The sequence below is a fragment of the Aplysia californica genome, unplaced genomic scaffold, assembly GCF_000002075.1.
Source record: "Aplysia californica isolate F4 #8 unplaced genomic scaffold, AplCal3.0 scaffold00089, whole genome shotgun sequence".
Taxonomy (NCBI): Eukaryota; Metazoa; Mollusca; class Gastropoda; order Aplysiida; family Aplysiidae; genus Aplysia; species Aplysia californica.
The window spans coordinates 597,976-615,448 of NW_004797359.1; the positions used below are offsets into that span (position 1 = coordinate 597,976).

Genomic DNA, 17,473 nt, shown 5'->3' on the forward strand with positions numbered 1-17,473 from the left:
CTTAAGAGAAGAAATCAAACCATAAATCATAAATCCGCATTGAAAGTAAGTTTGCTTTGGACATTTTCAGGGGGCTCTCTTGGCATAGAGGTTTAGGTGTTCGCCTCTCATTCAAAGGTCCCGGGTTCGAATCCGGGTAGCGACAGAAAAATGTTCTTCTCTAAAATTGTCTCCTTTCACCTCCTTTCCTGCTCTCTGGCAATGTTCTGTCGTCTGCTTTCGTCCCCCACCCCCTCACCTCCTTTGCCCCCTCCTCTGGGTTCCCGACTCCTTCTGCAGCCTTTCTACTGCTACTCCTTGGCTCCTTCTTACTGCTGTCTTTCAGCCACAACCCTGATCTTCCGGTAGGAAAGATCTACACCTAGCCTTTTCCGACAAGGGCGAAAAATCTTGTGCAAGTTGTGCACGTTAAAGATCCCTCGGTGGTCTAAAATCGATAGGAGTAGGCTTTGACTGCCACCCGGGCAAAGTTCAAAATTTCCTACTAACTGAAAAAGTTTAATGTGTCCCGCACGCTCATATGACCTTATGCAGTTGCGAGCACCGTAAAACACTTACAAAAAGAAAAAAGAAAAGAAAAAAAGGACATTTCCACAGCTTCACCCTAAAAAAACTGACCCTCATTTCGACTGCTCAGGGTAAGACTCCCTCGTACGTGACTTTTCAAAATGGTGTATGGCAGAGTCTTACACTATGCAGTCGATTTCAATCAACAGGAAGAAACTACAACTTGGCACATCTCACCTGCTTGAGATGCGAGGCCCCCTCCTTGTCCTCCCCTTTGTCCTGAGTGCTGGCCCGCTTGCTGAAGTTTCGCCACTTTAGGACCCACTCAGCCACCGCCACAAGCTCACCGGTCGAGCTGTCCATACCTGCATACGTTGTTCTCCCTCTGGGGCTGTGACCTTGGGATATACAATAATATTGTCTTAAAATATGCTATACTATGTATATCATGCTATGCTCCCTTAAAATTTTTTTTGTTTAGTTCGAGTGAATAGAAGTTTAGTTTAAGTTTAGTATAGGTTTTATGGCGCTCGCAACTGCACAGGGTCATATGAGCGCCAGAAGATTAGAGGTGTTACAAGAGAGTAATAAACATGAAAAAGAAAAAGGCGAGATAAGGACGATAGGTGTTTGACCACAAGGTGCAAACCCCACCAGAGCACCCGCCAACCACCCACAGTGAATAGAAGCACATTGACGTAATTCAGTGTAGAGGAAAAGCAAGACAAGCAGACAGAGACAAAAGAAAGACAAAAAAGAAATAAGACCTACCAGTGATGCCCTCCAACAATCCATACTTATTTTCGAGCCAGTGTTAGCCTAATTAGCCACAAGCACAATCATCACACAGCACAAAGTAGACTAATACAGCCCAGATATATCATATATTGCGAAGGAATGGTATTTAAAATGAATCTGTTTAAGTAAAGAGAAGCATATCAATACAATATTGGTCATTTAGTACAGGGAAAAAGCAATACAGACAGACATCAGAGGGAAAGGACAAAAGTGGGACCTACCAGTGGTGTCCTCAAACCACCCGCAACAATGAGTTTAGCAACATAACAGATCGACTGCCCAGTTTAAGACTCCATCAAACATTCCTTTTCAAAATGGTGTGAGGTGGAGTCTCACATTAATTTAAGCAGTTGAGATGTTTTTAACTACAATGAACACCAGGCAGAAGGAGCAAGACACAGCAGTTGACAAGTTGTAGCTTACTGTGTGCCAGCATGTCAAAAAACAGATCACAATAACAATATTGTTTTAGTGAAAGTTTTACACCACTTGCATCACAGTTTTGTCATATAAGTGCTGAAGATTTAAGGTGATACAAGAGAATAATAAACACAAAAAAGAAGGAGAGATGAAGACAATACATATTTGACAGGAAAGAAGGAGCAAACCACACGACAGCACCCGCCAACTACCCACATGATAACAATAGTACTGAAAAGAAATAAAAGGAGCAATCAATATATGCGTTCACCCAGCCCTGTGGCACAATCCAGTCAACATAATTTAATTGTATTGATACTGTTGATATTCATTGCTCTTATCAACGTAATGTAGTTCACAGGCAATTTTATTTGGCATGGGTGAGAATTTTAGGTAGTAGATAGTCTATCCTGAGAATCTTCATATCACAGAACTTTACTCCAAACATAAACAAACTTATTGCCAAAGAGAGATGCCAAACATCAAGCTCTAACAAATAAGCACAAGAGTGAAAATTTGTATGCCTTGATTTATTAACTTTCATCCGTTCTAATTCATATCGTTGTTCAAAATGAATTAGATTTAAACTGCTCACTGAGTGTTTATCATGTCCAGCCTGCAATCTTGAGTATAATTAGATCATGCAAGAGGCAGGCTGCCTCAAGCTAGCTTGTCAGAGAAAACCTGGGCAGCATGTGGTACTACATCCAAGCAGAATGACTGAAGATGGTCCATAAAATAAAAATATCTTTCCCAGATGGGATTAAACTCAGGTCTTTAGGGCACACGGTGAAGCATAAAGCATAACCACTACATCACCTACATGGATATATGCCATGACATTAACAACAACAACAACGACAAAGATAAAAGAAATGTGGTCATTACCAAGGCACTTGCCCCTCTGTACGGTTCTGGTGTCAGTTTTATTACTGACAAATGTCATTGTAGAGACTCCTAGCATGTGGTCCTTGCAGGGGCTGAGGCTGTACTCATCACCCTCTGATGACCTCTTCGGTGTGCTTGCTCGTCTGACAACACAGCAATTTGAGAAAGTTAGTTTTAGAGTTTTATGGCACTTGCAACAATAAGGTCATATAACTGTTAGTAAGGTTTTACAACGCTCGCAACTGCATAAGGTCATATGAGCACCAAGGGGTGGATGTCAACAGAGAAGTTCAAACGGGGAACCAGGCTTACTTTGCTCACCTTTTTAGCCTCAACAGCACAAAGTCTGCTCCGACTATCAAAGCACCCCAAAAATAGCAGTTCACAAGAGAGTGACAAACATACAAAAGAAGTAGAAGAAAAATGACGATAGTAAGGATGAGGAAAGAAAAAGCAGCAGTTCCCCCTATGTTGTTCCAGCACAGTATGAGCATGATGAATCATGACATTGATAAATCAGCCCATTTACAATTCTACTGTGCATAAGAACATGTTAACATCCCCCCTTTGGGAATGGCCTAAAGACACTTAAGTCAGTAGCACTGCCCTGGGGGGGTAGGTCATATAAGTGTCGGAGATTAGAGGTGTTACAAGAGCGTAACAAACACAAAAAAGGAGGAGAGATTAGACTGATAGATATTTGATAGGACAGAAGGAACAAACCACATCAGGGAACCTGCTAACCGTCCATGAAGCAAGACAGAAACACAGAAACATCAGATAGAAAGAAAAGAAGCAGGACCTAACAATGGCACCCTCCGGTCAATAAAAAAGGAAGTACATTGAAACCACAATGGCCATTTAGTGCTGGAAAAAAGCAAGATGTACAGACAGAAACAACAAAGAGAAAGGAAAGAAGTAGGACCTATCCGTGGCACCCTCCTACTGTCTGCACAAAGTGGAGATACAACAATAATTTGTAGTGAAGTTGAAAAGAAAGCAAGAAAGAAGCCCCCCCCCCCTCCCCCCCCCCCCACACACACACACACGCAGATGCATAATGATAGCTTTGAACTCAGAAGACCTGCACCATAGCCCAGCGGCACGACACTGAGTTTGTACGGTTGAGTGTCCTCACTAACCTGCGTCGTAACGGGACATTCACAGCTTTGGTGGGTGTCCCTGGAGGTAACACTGGAGTCACAGGGGACACCGGGCGGTTGCCTCGCTGTGGGGAAGGGGGGACAATTGGGGAGGGAGACGGGCTGAACGTACTGACACCTGGTGCAAACAGAGGGGTGCTCGTGTCCGTCTGTGGGGAGGAACGTAAAGTAAAAATAAATCTTTACATTAACAATGACAACTACTGTCTCAATGATATCTCTAATTAAATACAACTACCTCATATGCAGTGCCATACGAAAATCCCTGAATGTACATTGTTTTGTTCGACAATTAAAAAATAAAAGGGGGGGGAGGGATATTCAAATTTGAAGGCATTTATAGAAATAAAGTCTAATTCACTCCTTCTAGATTTATATATCACTTTCCAATTCAATTTAGCTCATTGGTAACTACGAAACAACAGCGTCTAAGTTAACTCTTAACTTCAAAATTTTTTGTGGCAATATTTGACAAAAGTAAATTTACTTCTATTACCAGAGATGTTTGACTTAAGTATTTCAGTCTATTATAATATTTTCCTCTCATTATTATATAAAAAACTAATCCTGCTTTGAGCGTTCGGAAGGGCCTAGAACAAGAATCTCAACTATCAAGAACCAGTCTGATTCATGTTTTGAACTGACAGACTAAAATTATTCCTCAAACTCAGAGAAGAGCAATAACTTGAATGGCTCAAGTAGACCCACGCAGTGTGAGAGTTGTAACAACTGTGGGAGGGCAAGATGCAGTGACACTGAAAATCTGCCAGTCTTGACCAGAAAGCTACAACATACATGGTAGGTATAATTTACTATCACCCATCAAATGAAACGCGAACACTTTATTTAAATAACACAGACTTGTAAAGTATGAAGGGTCCCGATTCCGCACACGGCCTGCACCAACGCGCGCTTTGCAGAAAGCTCTAATCAAAATACTGAAATAGCTTCCAAGTTTTTGTCCTCTGGTGTTGCCTTCACCCCCCCCCCCCCCCCTCCACTCCCCCAGTGTACCTTAAAAAAAAAAAAAATCAATAATCCCCTCCCCTATTCCGTAGTCCTATACTTCGCCGCGCCATTACTCCCACCAAAGACGGTCTTTGCTCACATGATGCCGCATTTATATGATGCAAAAGCGAGCAGGGTCACTGACCGGTCATCATGGCGAGCCAGACAATCTAAAAATCGGACGACGCTTGTATTTTCTTTTCTTTTTTTCCCCCACAAATGACAGCACAGAGACGAGTCGGAGTATTGGTTAAATTTTATTTGCACGGCGACACAGCGTTTATACTGTGCAACCTGCTTGTCACAAATGTTGCGTTATCAGACTACTGCTGGCAAACTTCTCTGTGGTAACGACAGCGAAAGTAGATCCTGATTTTCCCGATCGAGCCTCAGAGTCACATATACACTTCCGCCTGCCGCCTGTCCGCATGAAAGTGAAACGTACTCTCAGACGGGGAAAAGCTGAACGATTATAACATCACAATCGCGACCGGCAAAACTGAACTTACTGACCTTATCGGACTTGGTTTTCAAATATTCCAGTTCCGCGATACTGATACTATTTTGACAAAAGAAGGGACTTGAGATAATTAGGTTTAAGCTGAATCTCGTATTTTTCTCATTCCAGGATGTGTATTTTTTCATGAAAAGTCGTATTCGCGTATTTTCGGCAAAAAATCGTATTAAAATACGTAAAATCGTTGGCATCGCTGTATTACCCTTGTGACAAAACTTTTTCTATAGGGGTTAAAAAACCCCAACAACTTACCGTTTTTTGGTCCACTCTTCGTCGCCGGGTCTCATGCCGCAAAGCTTCCTGTTGCCGAAGTACCTCAAGTTCAATTTGCTGCCTCTGTTGTTTGGAAACAAAAACGAAAACCTTCTAGAAAAACAAACCTTTCAAAAGAGATCAGGTATAAAACAATTCACAAAAATACAGTAATGTTCTTCACCTTTCTCAAAATGCCAAATTCCTTATAAAAAGACTGACCTTCTGTTCTTCTCTTTTCCTCTCCAGTTCTTTGTTCCTTTCCTGTTGTTCCCGTTTGTTCGTGATCATCTGCTCGTAGAACGACTGAGGGGGCGGCCGGTTGTTCTTACGGAGAAATGCCTGGACACTGTTAGCCAGCTGCCACACCATCACCTGTTCAAGACAGGAAAATAGCCCAAGCCCTCATCAACAGCTACCGGTTTGTGGGAGGGTAGGGGGACTACTTTTGCGGATTTATTGTTTGTAGAGCAGGAATATATGCATTTATGGTAGGTCCACTGCAGTTCCTCCCTCCATTGAATAGTCTTTTTCAAGGTCCCTCAGCTGATGATTTCCATTATGAGATCTCCTATCATTTATAACAGTGACAGTCCCCACAATTTAGAGTCCAGCCCAGCACTACCGTCTTCCCCAGAAGAATATGTAGAATGTGAAAGATAAGTTAAGATGCTCCTTCTCTATATTTTTAACCTGACATATTTTCTGTTTGTAAATATTTTCCTTTTTAATTCTACTTTTAATAGAGAAACAAACACATGTTTTACCCCCGAAGTCTTTTTAAAAAATCAGAAAACGGAAAAACATGGCTGTACGAGAATCTTCTTTTGTTCATGAGTTTTAGAGAAAACATTAGCTGGAACAGTGTTTGTCCTGCAAACAGATTCTGGCATCAAAATTTCGCTTCCCTTAGAAAACTAAAGAAGCAAAAGTGTGAAACTAAAGTGTGGGTGATCAAATCTATGAGATTCGGCTACATACGGTTATATAGTAGATGGAATAACCAGTCTGTTCAAGCATTACAAACAGGAATACAATCTGGAAGAACCTGAGCAGTAGAATAAGTTTAAGTTTTAGTAGAGGTTTTACGGCGTTGGCAACTGCATAAGGTCATATGAGCACCAGAAGATTAAAGGTGTTACAAGAGAGTAACAAACATAAAAAAGAAGAAGGAGAGATAATGACAATAGATGTTTGATAGGAAAGAAAAAGCAAACCACACCAGAGCACCCGCCAACCAACCACAAGTAGAATAAGAAACTGAACATTTATATACATGGTTATCATACAACAGCTATATTCTCACCAAAGAATCAAATCAACAAAGAAGACAGAAGAAAAAGTTTTGCATTTTTTAAAAAGTATAATAAAAGTACACGTAGAGCTGAAGAAAAGGATGATTGACAGAAATGAAAGAGGAATGAGAAAGAGACGGTACAACCAGCCTTAACAAAAACATGAATATCAAAATATCACATGTTAAGCCAATATAGCAAGGCATAATAATATAGAGGCGCATAAGAATAAAATGTATTATTCAAAGCTAGGAAAAACAAAAGAGACATATAGAAGAGAGGATGAAGAAAGATGTTCCAGAGGTATCCTCAAACCACACCTGTTCATTTGAAACATTTGTGAAAATACAGAATGGACCTTCATGTCAAGATGCAGAGCACTAGTCAACATTCACACAAAGAAGAAAAAGGATGCTTACCTCCCCCACATGCTTGGCAGCCTCATCATTGAGCTGAGTTTTTAAATCATTGAGAAGCTGATCAGAGAGTCCCTTTGGATTGCACAGTGATATGTTTGGAGCCCTGACACACAAAAAAGAAAATACTAGATTCAATACATTTCTGAAATTGTGCAATAACTTGAACAGTCTCTTTAAAACTTTCAGGTAAGATAAGTTTCACACTACAGCCAGTTTGATAGAACAGATAGAACAAAACATGGACCTCCGAGAAGATGCTAAAAAAGTCAAATCTAAGAAATCCAAATACCTCGAAACAAGAGTTGAGCTGAGAGTTTCTGTGTTCAAGACAGCATCTGTTCCCTACAGACTGAGATGCTCTTCTACCCTCCATCCATTTCATATTCCAATAAAATAAGTCTTTTTTTTGTTTTTCTAAGTACCCTTTCAGGCTTAAATTGTTTGAATATTAATTTATATCTGAACACATGATGTCAAAACCAAAAAACATTGCCGACTATAAGATTTAGTTTCAGCAAAGTCATCAAGCTAATGCTGAGATATCACCACATGAACATAAATGTTGCTGATTTTAAGATGTACATGTTGTTTATATGCAAAGTCAGCACAATAATGCCCACATTTTGCAAGATGAACATTAGAATAACAACAATAACTCTGAAGGCAAGTAGAAGGAGCTGACCATACTAGGCCAGACTCCACAAATGTGTACAGCAGTGCTCAAAGGGCAAAAAAATACAAAACAAATAATTCATATCAGGGAGACAAGAAAGAAACACCATCAGCACCCTCTAACAGCCCACATGGGAGCAGTTCAAGAAAAGGAAAAATGTAACCTGGAAATATTGCAATAAAATTAAATCAGAAACTAGTAATTCCCAATAGTTTTCTATTCTCAAGAAACTGTGACCTATATACCTACTGGTTTCGTACAGAGGAAAGAGTCTGCATATCTCAACTTTGTGAAATTCAAGAACTAGAGAAGTGTACTAAGATCAAAAAGTTGTACGATGAGCAGCAGAGTTCTGATTAGAGGACAACTGACTGATCAATCTGGTGTGAAGACAGAAGCAAGGTAATGTTGTTTGCTGTTCCTTTTTCTGTTCCTACTTTAAAAAGTACTTGCATTGGACAGGACAATGACAGAGACCACTTCAGGTTGACATAATGAGATTTAATAAACCCTGACCAGTCAAATGAGGACATGGATTTTTCTGATGATGGGTTGGACATACGTTAAGAGACCAGATGATATTTATAACTAAAAAGGCACCATGACCAAAAACTTCAAGGTCAGAGAAACAGGGGGGAAAAATTTAATCAAATTTGGACAGCTGGAGAAAGATGCAAGAGGCTGAGAGAGTCTCCTTCTTTCTCCTTCTCCTTCATCTTTAAATAGACATCCCAGTGTTTAGTGCAAAGGCTGCTGTTCGTTGAGGTGGGAAGACAGCTTCGGCGATGGATTGGACACACTCTCAGAAAGTCAAACAGCTGCTTGGAACCCACAGGGTAAAGTATCAAAGTGAAGACCACAGGGAAGCTGGAGAAGAGTCACAGAAATGGATGTACAGAAGAGTGGGAAGACACGGAGAGACGTCAAGCGACTTGCCCAGGATAAGGAAAAGTAGAAAATGTTTGTTCATGGCTTGTATCAGGATCCAGGTTGAGAAAGGCAATGATGATGTAGCCCCATTCTGATGATGGTTTTAGCCTCTGAACAATTTACCGGGGTTTTTTTGGGCTGCTATTATTGAGACCCATCTTTTGCTAGAAAATCCGTTGTTTCATTTGAAAGAGTCAAAAGAAAAAAGAGCTAGACACCTACACATGGTTGGTGTTCATGCATGTGATAAAATACAAATATCAATAACAAAAAGCATTCTTATCAAGACCCAACATCTACGAGGGAAGGCTGAATACAATATGCCTAAAATATATGACATAAAATGTGAAATCTATTTTAAGTGTGAGGGTGAACATACACATCAGGATAGCGTGGAGGACATTTGATGACCATGTCTACTTGAGCATACACCTGTCCTTCCCCTCCTGTGCTCTGCTGAGGTTTCAGAGACAGTATTAGCTCCAGGGGGCGAGCAACCTAGGTGATAAATGAAAAAAAGAAAAGTTGTAATATATCGTTACAGATAAAAATGACATAATTTATTTCTTTTATTTGGCAGACACAAAACAGTAATGATACAAAAAGATGATAAACTGTCCTCACTTCTTTCCACAGGCAGTAACGAAAGCTATAAAATCCTACTTGACAACACAAGACAGCTCCTTGCCATACACCAATTAAAAACCTAATACTGATAAATGTGCAGCTTATGAAAAGAGTTAATCTTAATCATCTTAAGAATGAAAGTTAACACAGAAAAAAAGCTTTATGTAATGTACAAAAAGGATGTGCCAACGATATTTTGTAAAAACTACATTACTTTTTCCACAAACCAGAACACAATATATACCTCAATACATTATATGAATGTGGTACCAATTTCTGCAAAAAGGCATCTCTCAGTTAACAATACAAACAACAAAATAATAATTATAATAATAACAATAGCTTGTCCATCAAAAACTGATGATGACCTTTAACATGATATGCAAAGAAGACAAGAAGTTATAGACCTTGCTAGCAACTGTAGGTAACTAGCATGGTAAAGAAAGAAAAGTAAAGAAAAGCTAGAAAACAACTTGTAGTGATCACAGACACCACAACCCCCCAAAGCAGCCTCTTTCCTAAAGTGGTGCCCCTATCTTCTAAATCAGTTTGTTAGTTACGTTGGTTAAACCTTCTTATAGCTCCACTTGTGACATTCAAGCGTTATTGTTTTTTAGAATAATTTTCCACAATCCCCAAACAAACTACTTGTCACTGTGTTCTTTTGGGCTAATGTCAATGTCGGGATTTGACTGTCTTGATTTTCTTGCTTCTCTGCTTTACAAACTAGGTTTTTTTTTCGTCAAAAGCCTTGCTGCCATGTATATAAAGATTTTATGCCAATGTAATCAGCCAAAAAAGAGGGTTTCCCACTTATCCACATTATAGGAGCAATTTTTCAGAGAAGTCTTCAGGGTATCGTTATTATACTTTATATCGTTTTAGGTCTCCAACTTCCACAAACTGATTCTGAGAAGAAAATTGAGGAGTATGTATTTGGCATTCAGACCAAGTGTCTAGTCGTGTAGTGCCACTCAAAATTTATAAAGTGCTACTGTGTAAAGAACCTGCTAACAAAATGAAAGAAATCAGCAAAAAACATTGTCCTAATCTCAATAAAAGGTCTTCACTGACACCTTAATGGCCATTACGGTGTCTTTAGCACTGTAAAACATCTACCAGACCACGCCATACCAAGGTCCTCATGCTTCATCTTGACTTAGCATATTCAGTGGTGGTAATATGACCTGAAAAATGCCCTTTGAACTAATGCAAGCCGTGACGGCCCACATAATGACCTTGGTCGTACATAAATATTAATAAGACAGCAAATCTCAAAAGTACGTCAGCTGAAACATTGCCCACAGAAGGCAGCCTAAAAATAAACACGGTTTCAGACTATTCACCAAAGCCCACACAAATCCATTAAATGTTTGCTCTGGAGCAATCCAGCAAAGAGTGCTCACGCTGAAGTGCGATCGGTTCACTGCCTTGCCATTATGTTAGGTCTAGCCTCACTTTTGTGACTCTGAGCCTGAGCGAGGTCAACATGACATTATAAGGTCACCATTAGTAGAGCCTTTAAATGGTGTGTAGTGGTGAAGGTGTTATACTTAAGTAAGCAGTTCCATTGCAGGATGAATGAAGTTGATTTTTTTTTTCTAACAAATAGATTTGGTTCTCTAAATCAAAGGGACAAAAAGAGGATGAATGTGAAAGAATCACCAATCCAAAAGATATTAAAATTATCCGCATCTTCATTTACTATGCTTATAAATCCTTGATTATCTCTTGAACCTGCAATAGCATTTATAATTGTGAATGCTCACTTCACTTTTTAGCTCAATAAGCCACCTCAGTCTCTGACTCAACAATGTAGCAAGGGAAATATAAAAAAGGTGACACTGGTGACTACTTCTGAACAGGATAATGTTCGGAAGAGAGCCGGCCGACCAACAACACCTTCTAACCCTAATCGTTGTAACGCTTGTTTGTGTTATAGTTTGATTAGTGGACCTTGTCACGGTAAGTGCTGGCCCTCTGCGCAACTGCTTAAAGTTAAAGTCTTCAGTTCAATAAATGATAAGATTAGCATGATATATCACTCAAAAATATCTATAATGTGTGACAAACTATAATTCACTGTATAAAGCCTTATTTTGCAACCTTCCTCAACTGTGTTATTGACATAACATGCATCACAGTGCAGGCAACAGTGAATAACAAAAATGTAGACAGGCAATGAATGAAAAAAAAAAAGAAACATACAATAAGGCTGTAGACATGGCTCCTCAGGCTATATATTTTCGGAACAAGCGAAGAAAACCAAAGCGTTAACCTAACAACAAATCACTTCTGAACAACGTCAATCATTGTGAATGAGACCCTCTATTGTACAACAAGGCCCTGTGTTCTTTGGGGAGGAATTCCTTTATAATGAGAGGTCACTATGAAATAAAGTATAGAAAGGTAGGGTTAGGGTGAAAATAGGCTAGCGTTAGGTTTGGGTTTGAGGTAGGGATAAGGTTAGATTTAGGGATAGGGTTAGAAGGTCTCCTTTATTGTGTTTGTTGGGGTGGACGCTCGTTATGGAAGTCCTTCCGTTCATTGACAGCTGGTGACTGATGAGCCATTTTTGTCACACTTATTATACAGTGTTACATAGAATCCTTCATAAATTACCTTCACCCAACCTTGATTAAATGATGAACAGATCTAGCTTCAAGGCCAAGCTCAAACCCAAGGTATTAAAGCTCTTTTTCCACATTCCCTAAATTATAGGCTATACCTCCGCCTTTTACGCAGTCACAGAAGAAATTTATTAGACTTTATGGACGGATTACATTCTGTTTTTAAAAACTCTTCTAATCTTGGTTCAGAACAAATCCCCGAGAGAAATGAAGTGAGACCTTGATTCTTAAAGCGATTCTATCTCGACAAACTGATAGCACATATATCTGGGGGCTCTTTGGAAATTGCCTTCCCATTTGTTTACACATAAGAACAAAAGTGATTGCTAAGGACAAAAGTGGCCATGTAGGATAAGTGAACCCTACCACTGTTAGCCAGCATTATTTTTCTGCCTTTTTTGTATGAAATTTTTTTTTGGGCCGGATTGAACTTTGAAGGACCCACCATGTTTACATATGTGTATAAATGCGCACTAGCCAAAACAGTGGGAGCTTGCCCCCCTGATAGCGGGCAGTTTCAGGAGGGCTTGCCCCCCCCCCCTCCCCCCTCAGAAAAATTATAGCCTAATTTTAAAAAACCACACACAATCTTCACGTTACCATCATGGCAAATTATCAGTTTCAGAATGGCTGCCAAAATAATGGAACGGGAAGGCAATTTCCAAAGAACGCCCAAGTGACACGATTTCCTGTGGTATAGAAAAAGGTCGCTACGACAGTATAATATGATCTAGAATCTAGATCTATAGTGTAGAAAACTAGATTTAGAGACTGACTATGTTTCAAACAACTTACTTTCCATGCTACTTTTTTCCGCAAGTCTTCCAAATCGTCACCAAATATTGACTCTAGAACTTGAAATTCTTCATCTTGTCTTTCTTGATAATTTGACATCTTGTCGTGAGTAGTCGAACCATGTTTCCCTGTTAAAGTCTCATCATATAAAAGCGTAAATCTACTATTTGTCGTGCTTTTATTGATCTCAATTTGCGTTTGAGAAAAAGTTGACTGATTTTTAAACAATCATCATAAACACAACTCTTCTAGCTTTAAGTTTCAATCACAATTTGCGTAGAACGCTGAAAGCTAAGTATATTGATATTCATACTCCTAATGAAAGATAGGCCTGCCTTTACACTTCGTTCAGGGAAAACCCGAAACAAGTTTATTAATGTGCAAATCAGTGGAGTCGTTTTGTTGTGAGGACGTGTGGGCAGGGCAGTGGTGAGCAGATTTGTCTAATTTCTTGTTGTGAGCGGTATTGTAAACTGAAACAGTCATTTCCTGTTTACAAACGACATGTAATTTTTCCGCCAATGAGAGTTGACATTGAGATTCAGACCTGTATGACTGCTGGGACCGTGAGATTGTACATTGTACTTTCCGTGTTTCGATTTTTTATCGTGAACGATTCCATTAATAACAATATTATCTCAGGGTCGCGCAGACAGCAACAGCGTTGACGAATCTGACAAAACAACAAAAACAACAGGAAAAAAAGAACAAACGCCCCCCGGCCTTACAGAAGTGCTTTTGGACTGTCGATAAAACTAAAGGTATTTTTTTACTTTCCCTCCCGTCTCACACTCAGCTACCAGTTGTCTATTTCCTACTAAATATTGATGCGCAGAACACGAATATCAACTTCATTTCCGTCGCAAATTAATAGTTTTTGAAATATTTGATTGTTTTTATCCGAGATAGACGTGCTTTGGACCAATCGGGGGGTTCCAGGGGGGCCTGCCCCACTGGGGTAAAAGAAAATCTGGGGGGTTACAGGGGGGCATGCCCCCCTGTTTTTACCCATAATTTGATATTTTACAGTCAGATTTGAAATTGTCTTGAAAATAATTGATTTGCGACAGTTTTAGTGGCTTTATGGGTGATCTGCAGCAAACAGTCTGCAGTTTGACCCCTGAAACAGTGCATCTGTGTGTGGGAGTGAAAGTAAAAATTTACCAAACTAAAGTTTTTACCCAAAGAAACTTATAGGGGGTGGGGGGGGGGGGGGGCTCTTTGTGGCCGAGGTTAAGGTGTTGACCTCTCATTCAAAGGTCCCGGGTTTGAATCCGGGTAGCGATCGAAACATTTTCTTTGATAAAAATTTTCTCCTTTCACCTCCTTTCCTGCTTTCTAGCAATGTTCTGTCGTCTGCTTTCGTCTCCTCTAAGTTCTGCCCCCACTCCCTCACCTCCTTTGCCCCCTCCTCTGGGCTCCTGACTCTTTCTGCAGCCTTTCTACTCTACTGCCATTCTTTAGCCCCTTCTCACTGCTGTCTTCCAGCCACACCCCTGATCTTCTGGTAGGAAAGATCTACTCCTGGCCTTCTCGGACAAGAGCGAAAAATCTCGGAGGTCCCGTGTGCAAGTTGCGCACGTTAAAGATCCCTTGGGGGTCTAAAATCGATAAGATTAGGCTTCGGCCGCCACCTGGACAAAATTAAAAATTTCCCACGAACAGAAAATGTTATGTGTGTCCCGTGCGTTCATATGACATTATGCAGTTGCGAGCGCCGTAAAACACTTACCAAAACAAACAACTTATACGGGGTGCCCATTACGGCTGGATCAGGCTGATCACCCAACTCGATCGCCGGAAGCTGAAAACAATCCATAGTGGGCACCCCGTATTAAGTTTGAACCAAGGAGATTAGAAGTAATTGTTTTAAGCTCCTTGGTTTGAACTCAAGTTTTGTGGGCAAGTTAGCCAACATGATTAGCCTACACAAAGGGGTTCCAGGACAATATACATGTACTGCTAGGCACAGTACATTATGAAAGAAGAGAGAAAGACAGGTAAGCAGGGACAATGTATCCAAATGAACAGGCCTGACTCAACACTCAGAACGATACACTTGAAGAGACTGGGAACATAATAATATAGGGATTGGGGACGCTGGTATGCTATAATGATAGCCTACAATATGACACAATACGAAGCAGTGTCGAGGGGTTTCAGTATTGTTCTGAGTGAAAATTATACGCAGGCCCACTTTACGTTAAATTCATTTATATCCCCCCCCCCTGTGTTTCGAAAGAAACAACAACAAATTACTTGTAGTTTAAAACGGTTTTTAAAAATGTATTGATACCTGGGGTGCAACGACTCAAAAGTTCTCCGCAGAGGACGCGAGTTTGATTCGTGCTTAGGAAAAGAAGTAGGCTAATTGTTTGTAGTAGTAGGCCTACATGTACCATCTCTTTTTGCTTAGTACAGTAACCGTCTTTCTGCTGTGACGTATCCCACAATAATTATTAAACACTGCCAGATTTGGCCCTGGCAGGCAGCAGTGACGAAGCAGCATGCCTGCTGGGTGACTAAATTGCGACGAGGAGGGTGGGAGACACCCGATCACCACCATCGGGTTCAGAAAGTACAGAAAGTAATAAGACGTAAGATGTCCGAGGGGAGTTGTAGTAATATTGCAGCCAGTCCTTGCATTCAATGTAAGCTGGCGGCTCTCAATATCCCCCACCCCCCGAAAAAGCCCCTACAGCTGTCAGATGAGTAGAAATGACGCCCAGCATGTGTTTATAATATTATGACTTGTAATAATTAATAAGCTTAGTATTCAGTCGATGCCCTGGTGTTCCTTATGCAGTTGGAAGAGCTATGTACAATGACGTGATTCGCAGGGCGCCGGTAGAATACAGTACTTGTATGGTGATGCTATTATAGTAGAAGCGGTAAGCCGACATTTATAAACTTCTGTATTATCACCATTGCCATGATTTATGGTACCGGTACACATTAAGATCCAGTTGAACGTGGCCACCCTGTTGTGGCAGTTTGACAGCGAAGTTGTCTCAGTTTGGACAGTGTCCCTTTCCAGAGTTTACCGGGTGCATGGGAGACACCCGAAAGTTACAGATTTTGTTGTGGTGAGAAGAATGTGTTTTTTCCCCCTTCTTTCTATTGTTTCCCTCTTTTGGTTAATAAATATACTTGAGACACGGCACCATGTCGGTCTTGGGTACCACTACGAACACTATTGACGTTTTTAGCATAGTCGGTCATTAAGTAGTGTTATAGAATGAGCACTGTGTCTAGCCTTGCGCTCTTCACTACATCTCATGTTCTTTGTTTAGTTATTCACGATGCATATTTATCCAGTAGGAGATCTATTGTCAGAGAAATCCGTAACCTTGGTACAGGGTTTCTCTCCAAGTCACATAATATAGGGGGGGGGGGGTTGGTTTCTTTTAAATAGTAGATGGTTTTACGGCGCTCGCAACTGCATAAGGTTATATAAGCGCGCGGGACACACCTAATACTTTTAGTTGGTAGGAACTTAAAAATGTTTGCCCGGGTGGCGGCCGAAGCCTACTCTTATCGATTTTAGATCACCAGGGGATCTTTAACGTGCGCAACTTGCACACGGGCTCTCCGAGATTTTCGCCCTTGTCCGAGAAGGCTAGGTGTAGATCTTTCCTACCAGAAGATCAGGGGTGTGGCAGACAGACAGCTGTAAGAAGGGGTCAAGGAGTAGCAGAAGAAAGGCTGCAGAAAGAGTCAGGAGTCCAGAGGAAGGGGCAAAGGAGGTGAGGGGGTGGGGGCAGAAAGAGGAGACGAAAGCAGACGACAGAATATTGCTAGAGAGCAGAATAGGAGGTGAAAGGAGACAATTTTAGAGAAGAAAATTTTTCGGTCGCTACCCGGATAGGAACCTGGGACCTTTGAATGAGAGGCCAACACCTTAACCTCTAGGCCACGAGCGCCCCCATATAGGGTTTGATGTTGCAACAAGAGACTGTTTTGTGGGAGTCTTGGTTTAAACACCCTTTTAAAATAATTTTGTGAGGTTTGTATGGAGTTCCTTGGCGCTGGAATGCAACAAGTACACATGAGTGTTCTTCAGAGAGTTTCTTTCCATGACGTGCCGTGTTTGTGGCAGGATCGTTAATGTCACTGGGTTTAGTTTAATAAGCAGTTAACTGGCTGACTACAACAGCCAGGGGCACTTTTTGGTGTAAATTTTTTTTTCTTCTCGAATTAAGTCCCAAACCTCTCCCCCAAACCGTTCCTTCTTTGGTGTAGATCTACACATGTGTCGGATGTCCACTTTCCCTCTTTTATGTGCGTAGGCATAGTTCCGGATGTTTCATTCGTAGCATGTTTATGTCGTTATACTTTTAACTGACTAGTGGAAGAGTGGGAAGACGGCGTGGGCGGTTTCTTGCATTAGGCTATAAATCTTTTTCTTATTTTGTGACGTGAACCAACACAAGCTCTATAAGATTGCATATCAAGTTTTATTCAAGCATTTTTTCTAGTGTTCTTTCTGTTCATTTATGCCGAATTTTAGTTGAAGTGATATTGTGATAGATTTAGTTTGATGAAGCAGCA

At 40.7% G+C, this 17,473-nt stretch overlaps 1 protein-coding gene across 2 annotated transcripts in view; it reads right to left on the reverse strand.

The window, feature by feature from the left end:
* LOC101849994 (eIF-2-alpha kinase GCN2) overlaps window positions 1–13,409 on the reverse strand; it is a 56,450-nt gene extending 43,041 nt beyond the window's left edge. The window contains exons 1-8 of one of the 2 annotated variants that reach the window (XM_013080498.2): window positions 12,923–13,409; window positions 9,250–9,368; window positions 7,268–7,370; window positions 5,776–5,928; window positions 5,554–5,664; window positions 3,756–3,925; window positions 2,614–2,756; window positions 745–905 (exon numbers count right to left, since the gene is read on the reverse strand). In XM_013080498.2, the coding sequence (XP_012935952.1) occupies window positions 745–905; window positions 2,614–2,756; window positions 3,756–3,925; window positions 5,554–5,664; window positions 5,776–5,928; window positions 7,268–7,370; window positions 9,250–9,368; window positions 12,923–13,021 (1,059 nt within the window). In that variant the 5' untranslated portion in view covers window positions 13,022–13,409. The remainder of the gene's footprint in view (window positions 1–744; window positions 906–2,613; window positions 2,757–3,755; window positions 3,926–5,553; window positions 5,665–5,775; window positions 5,929–7,267; window positions 7,371–9,249; window positions 9,369–12,922) is intronic. The other variant, XM_035968834.1, reaches the window with a different exon arrangement.
* Between the last annotated feature and the right edge of the window lie 4,064 nt (window positions 13,410–17,473).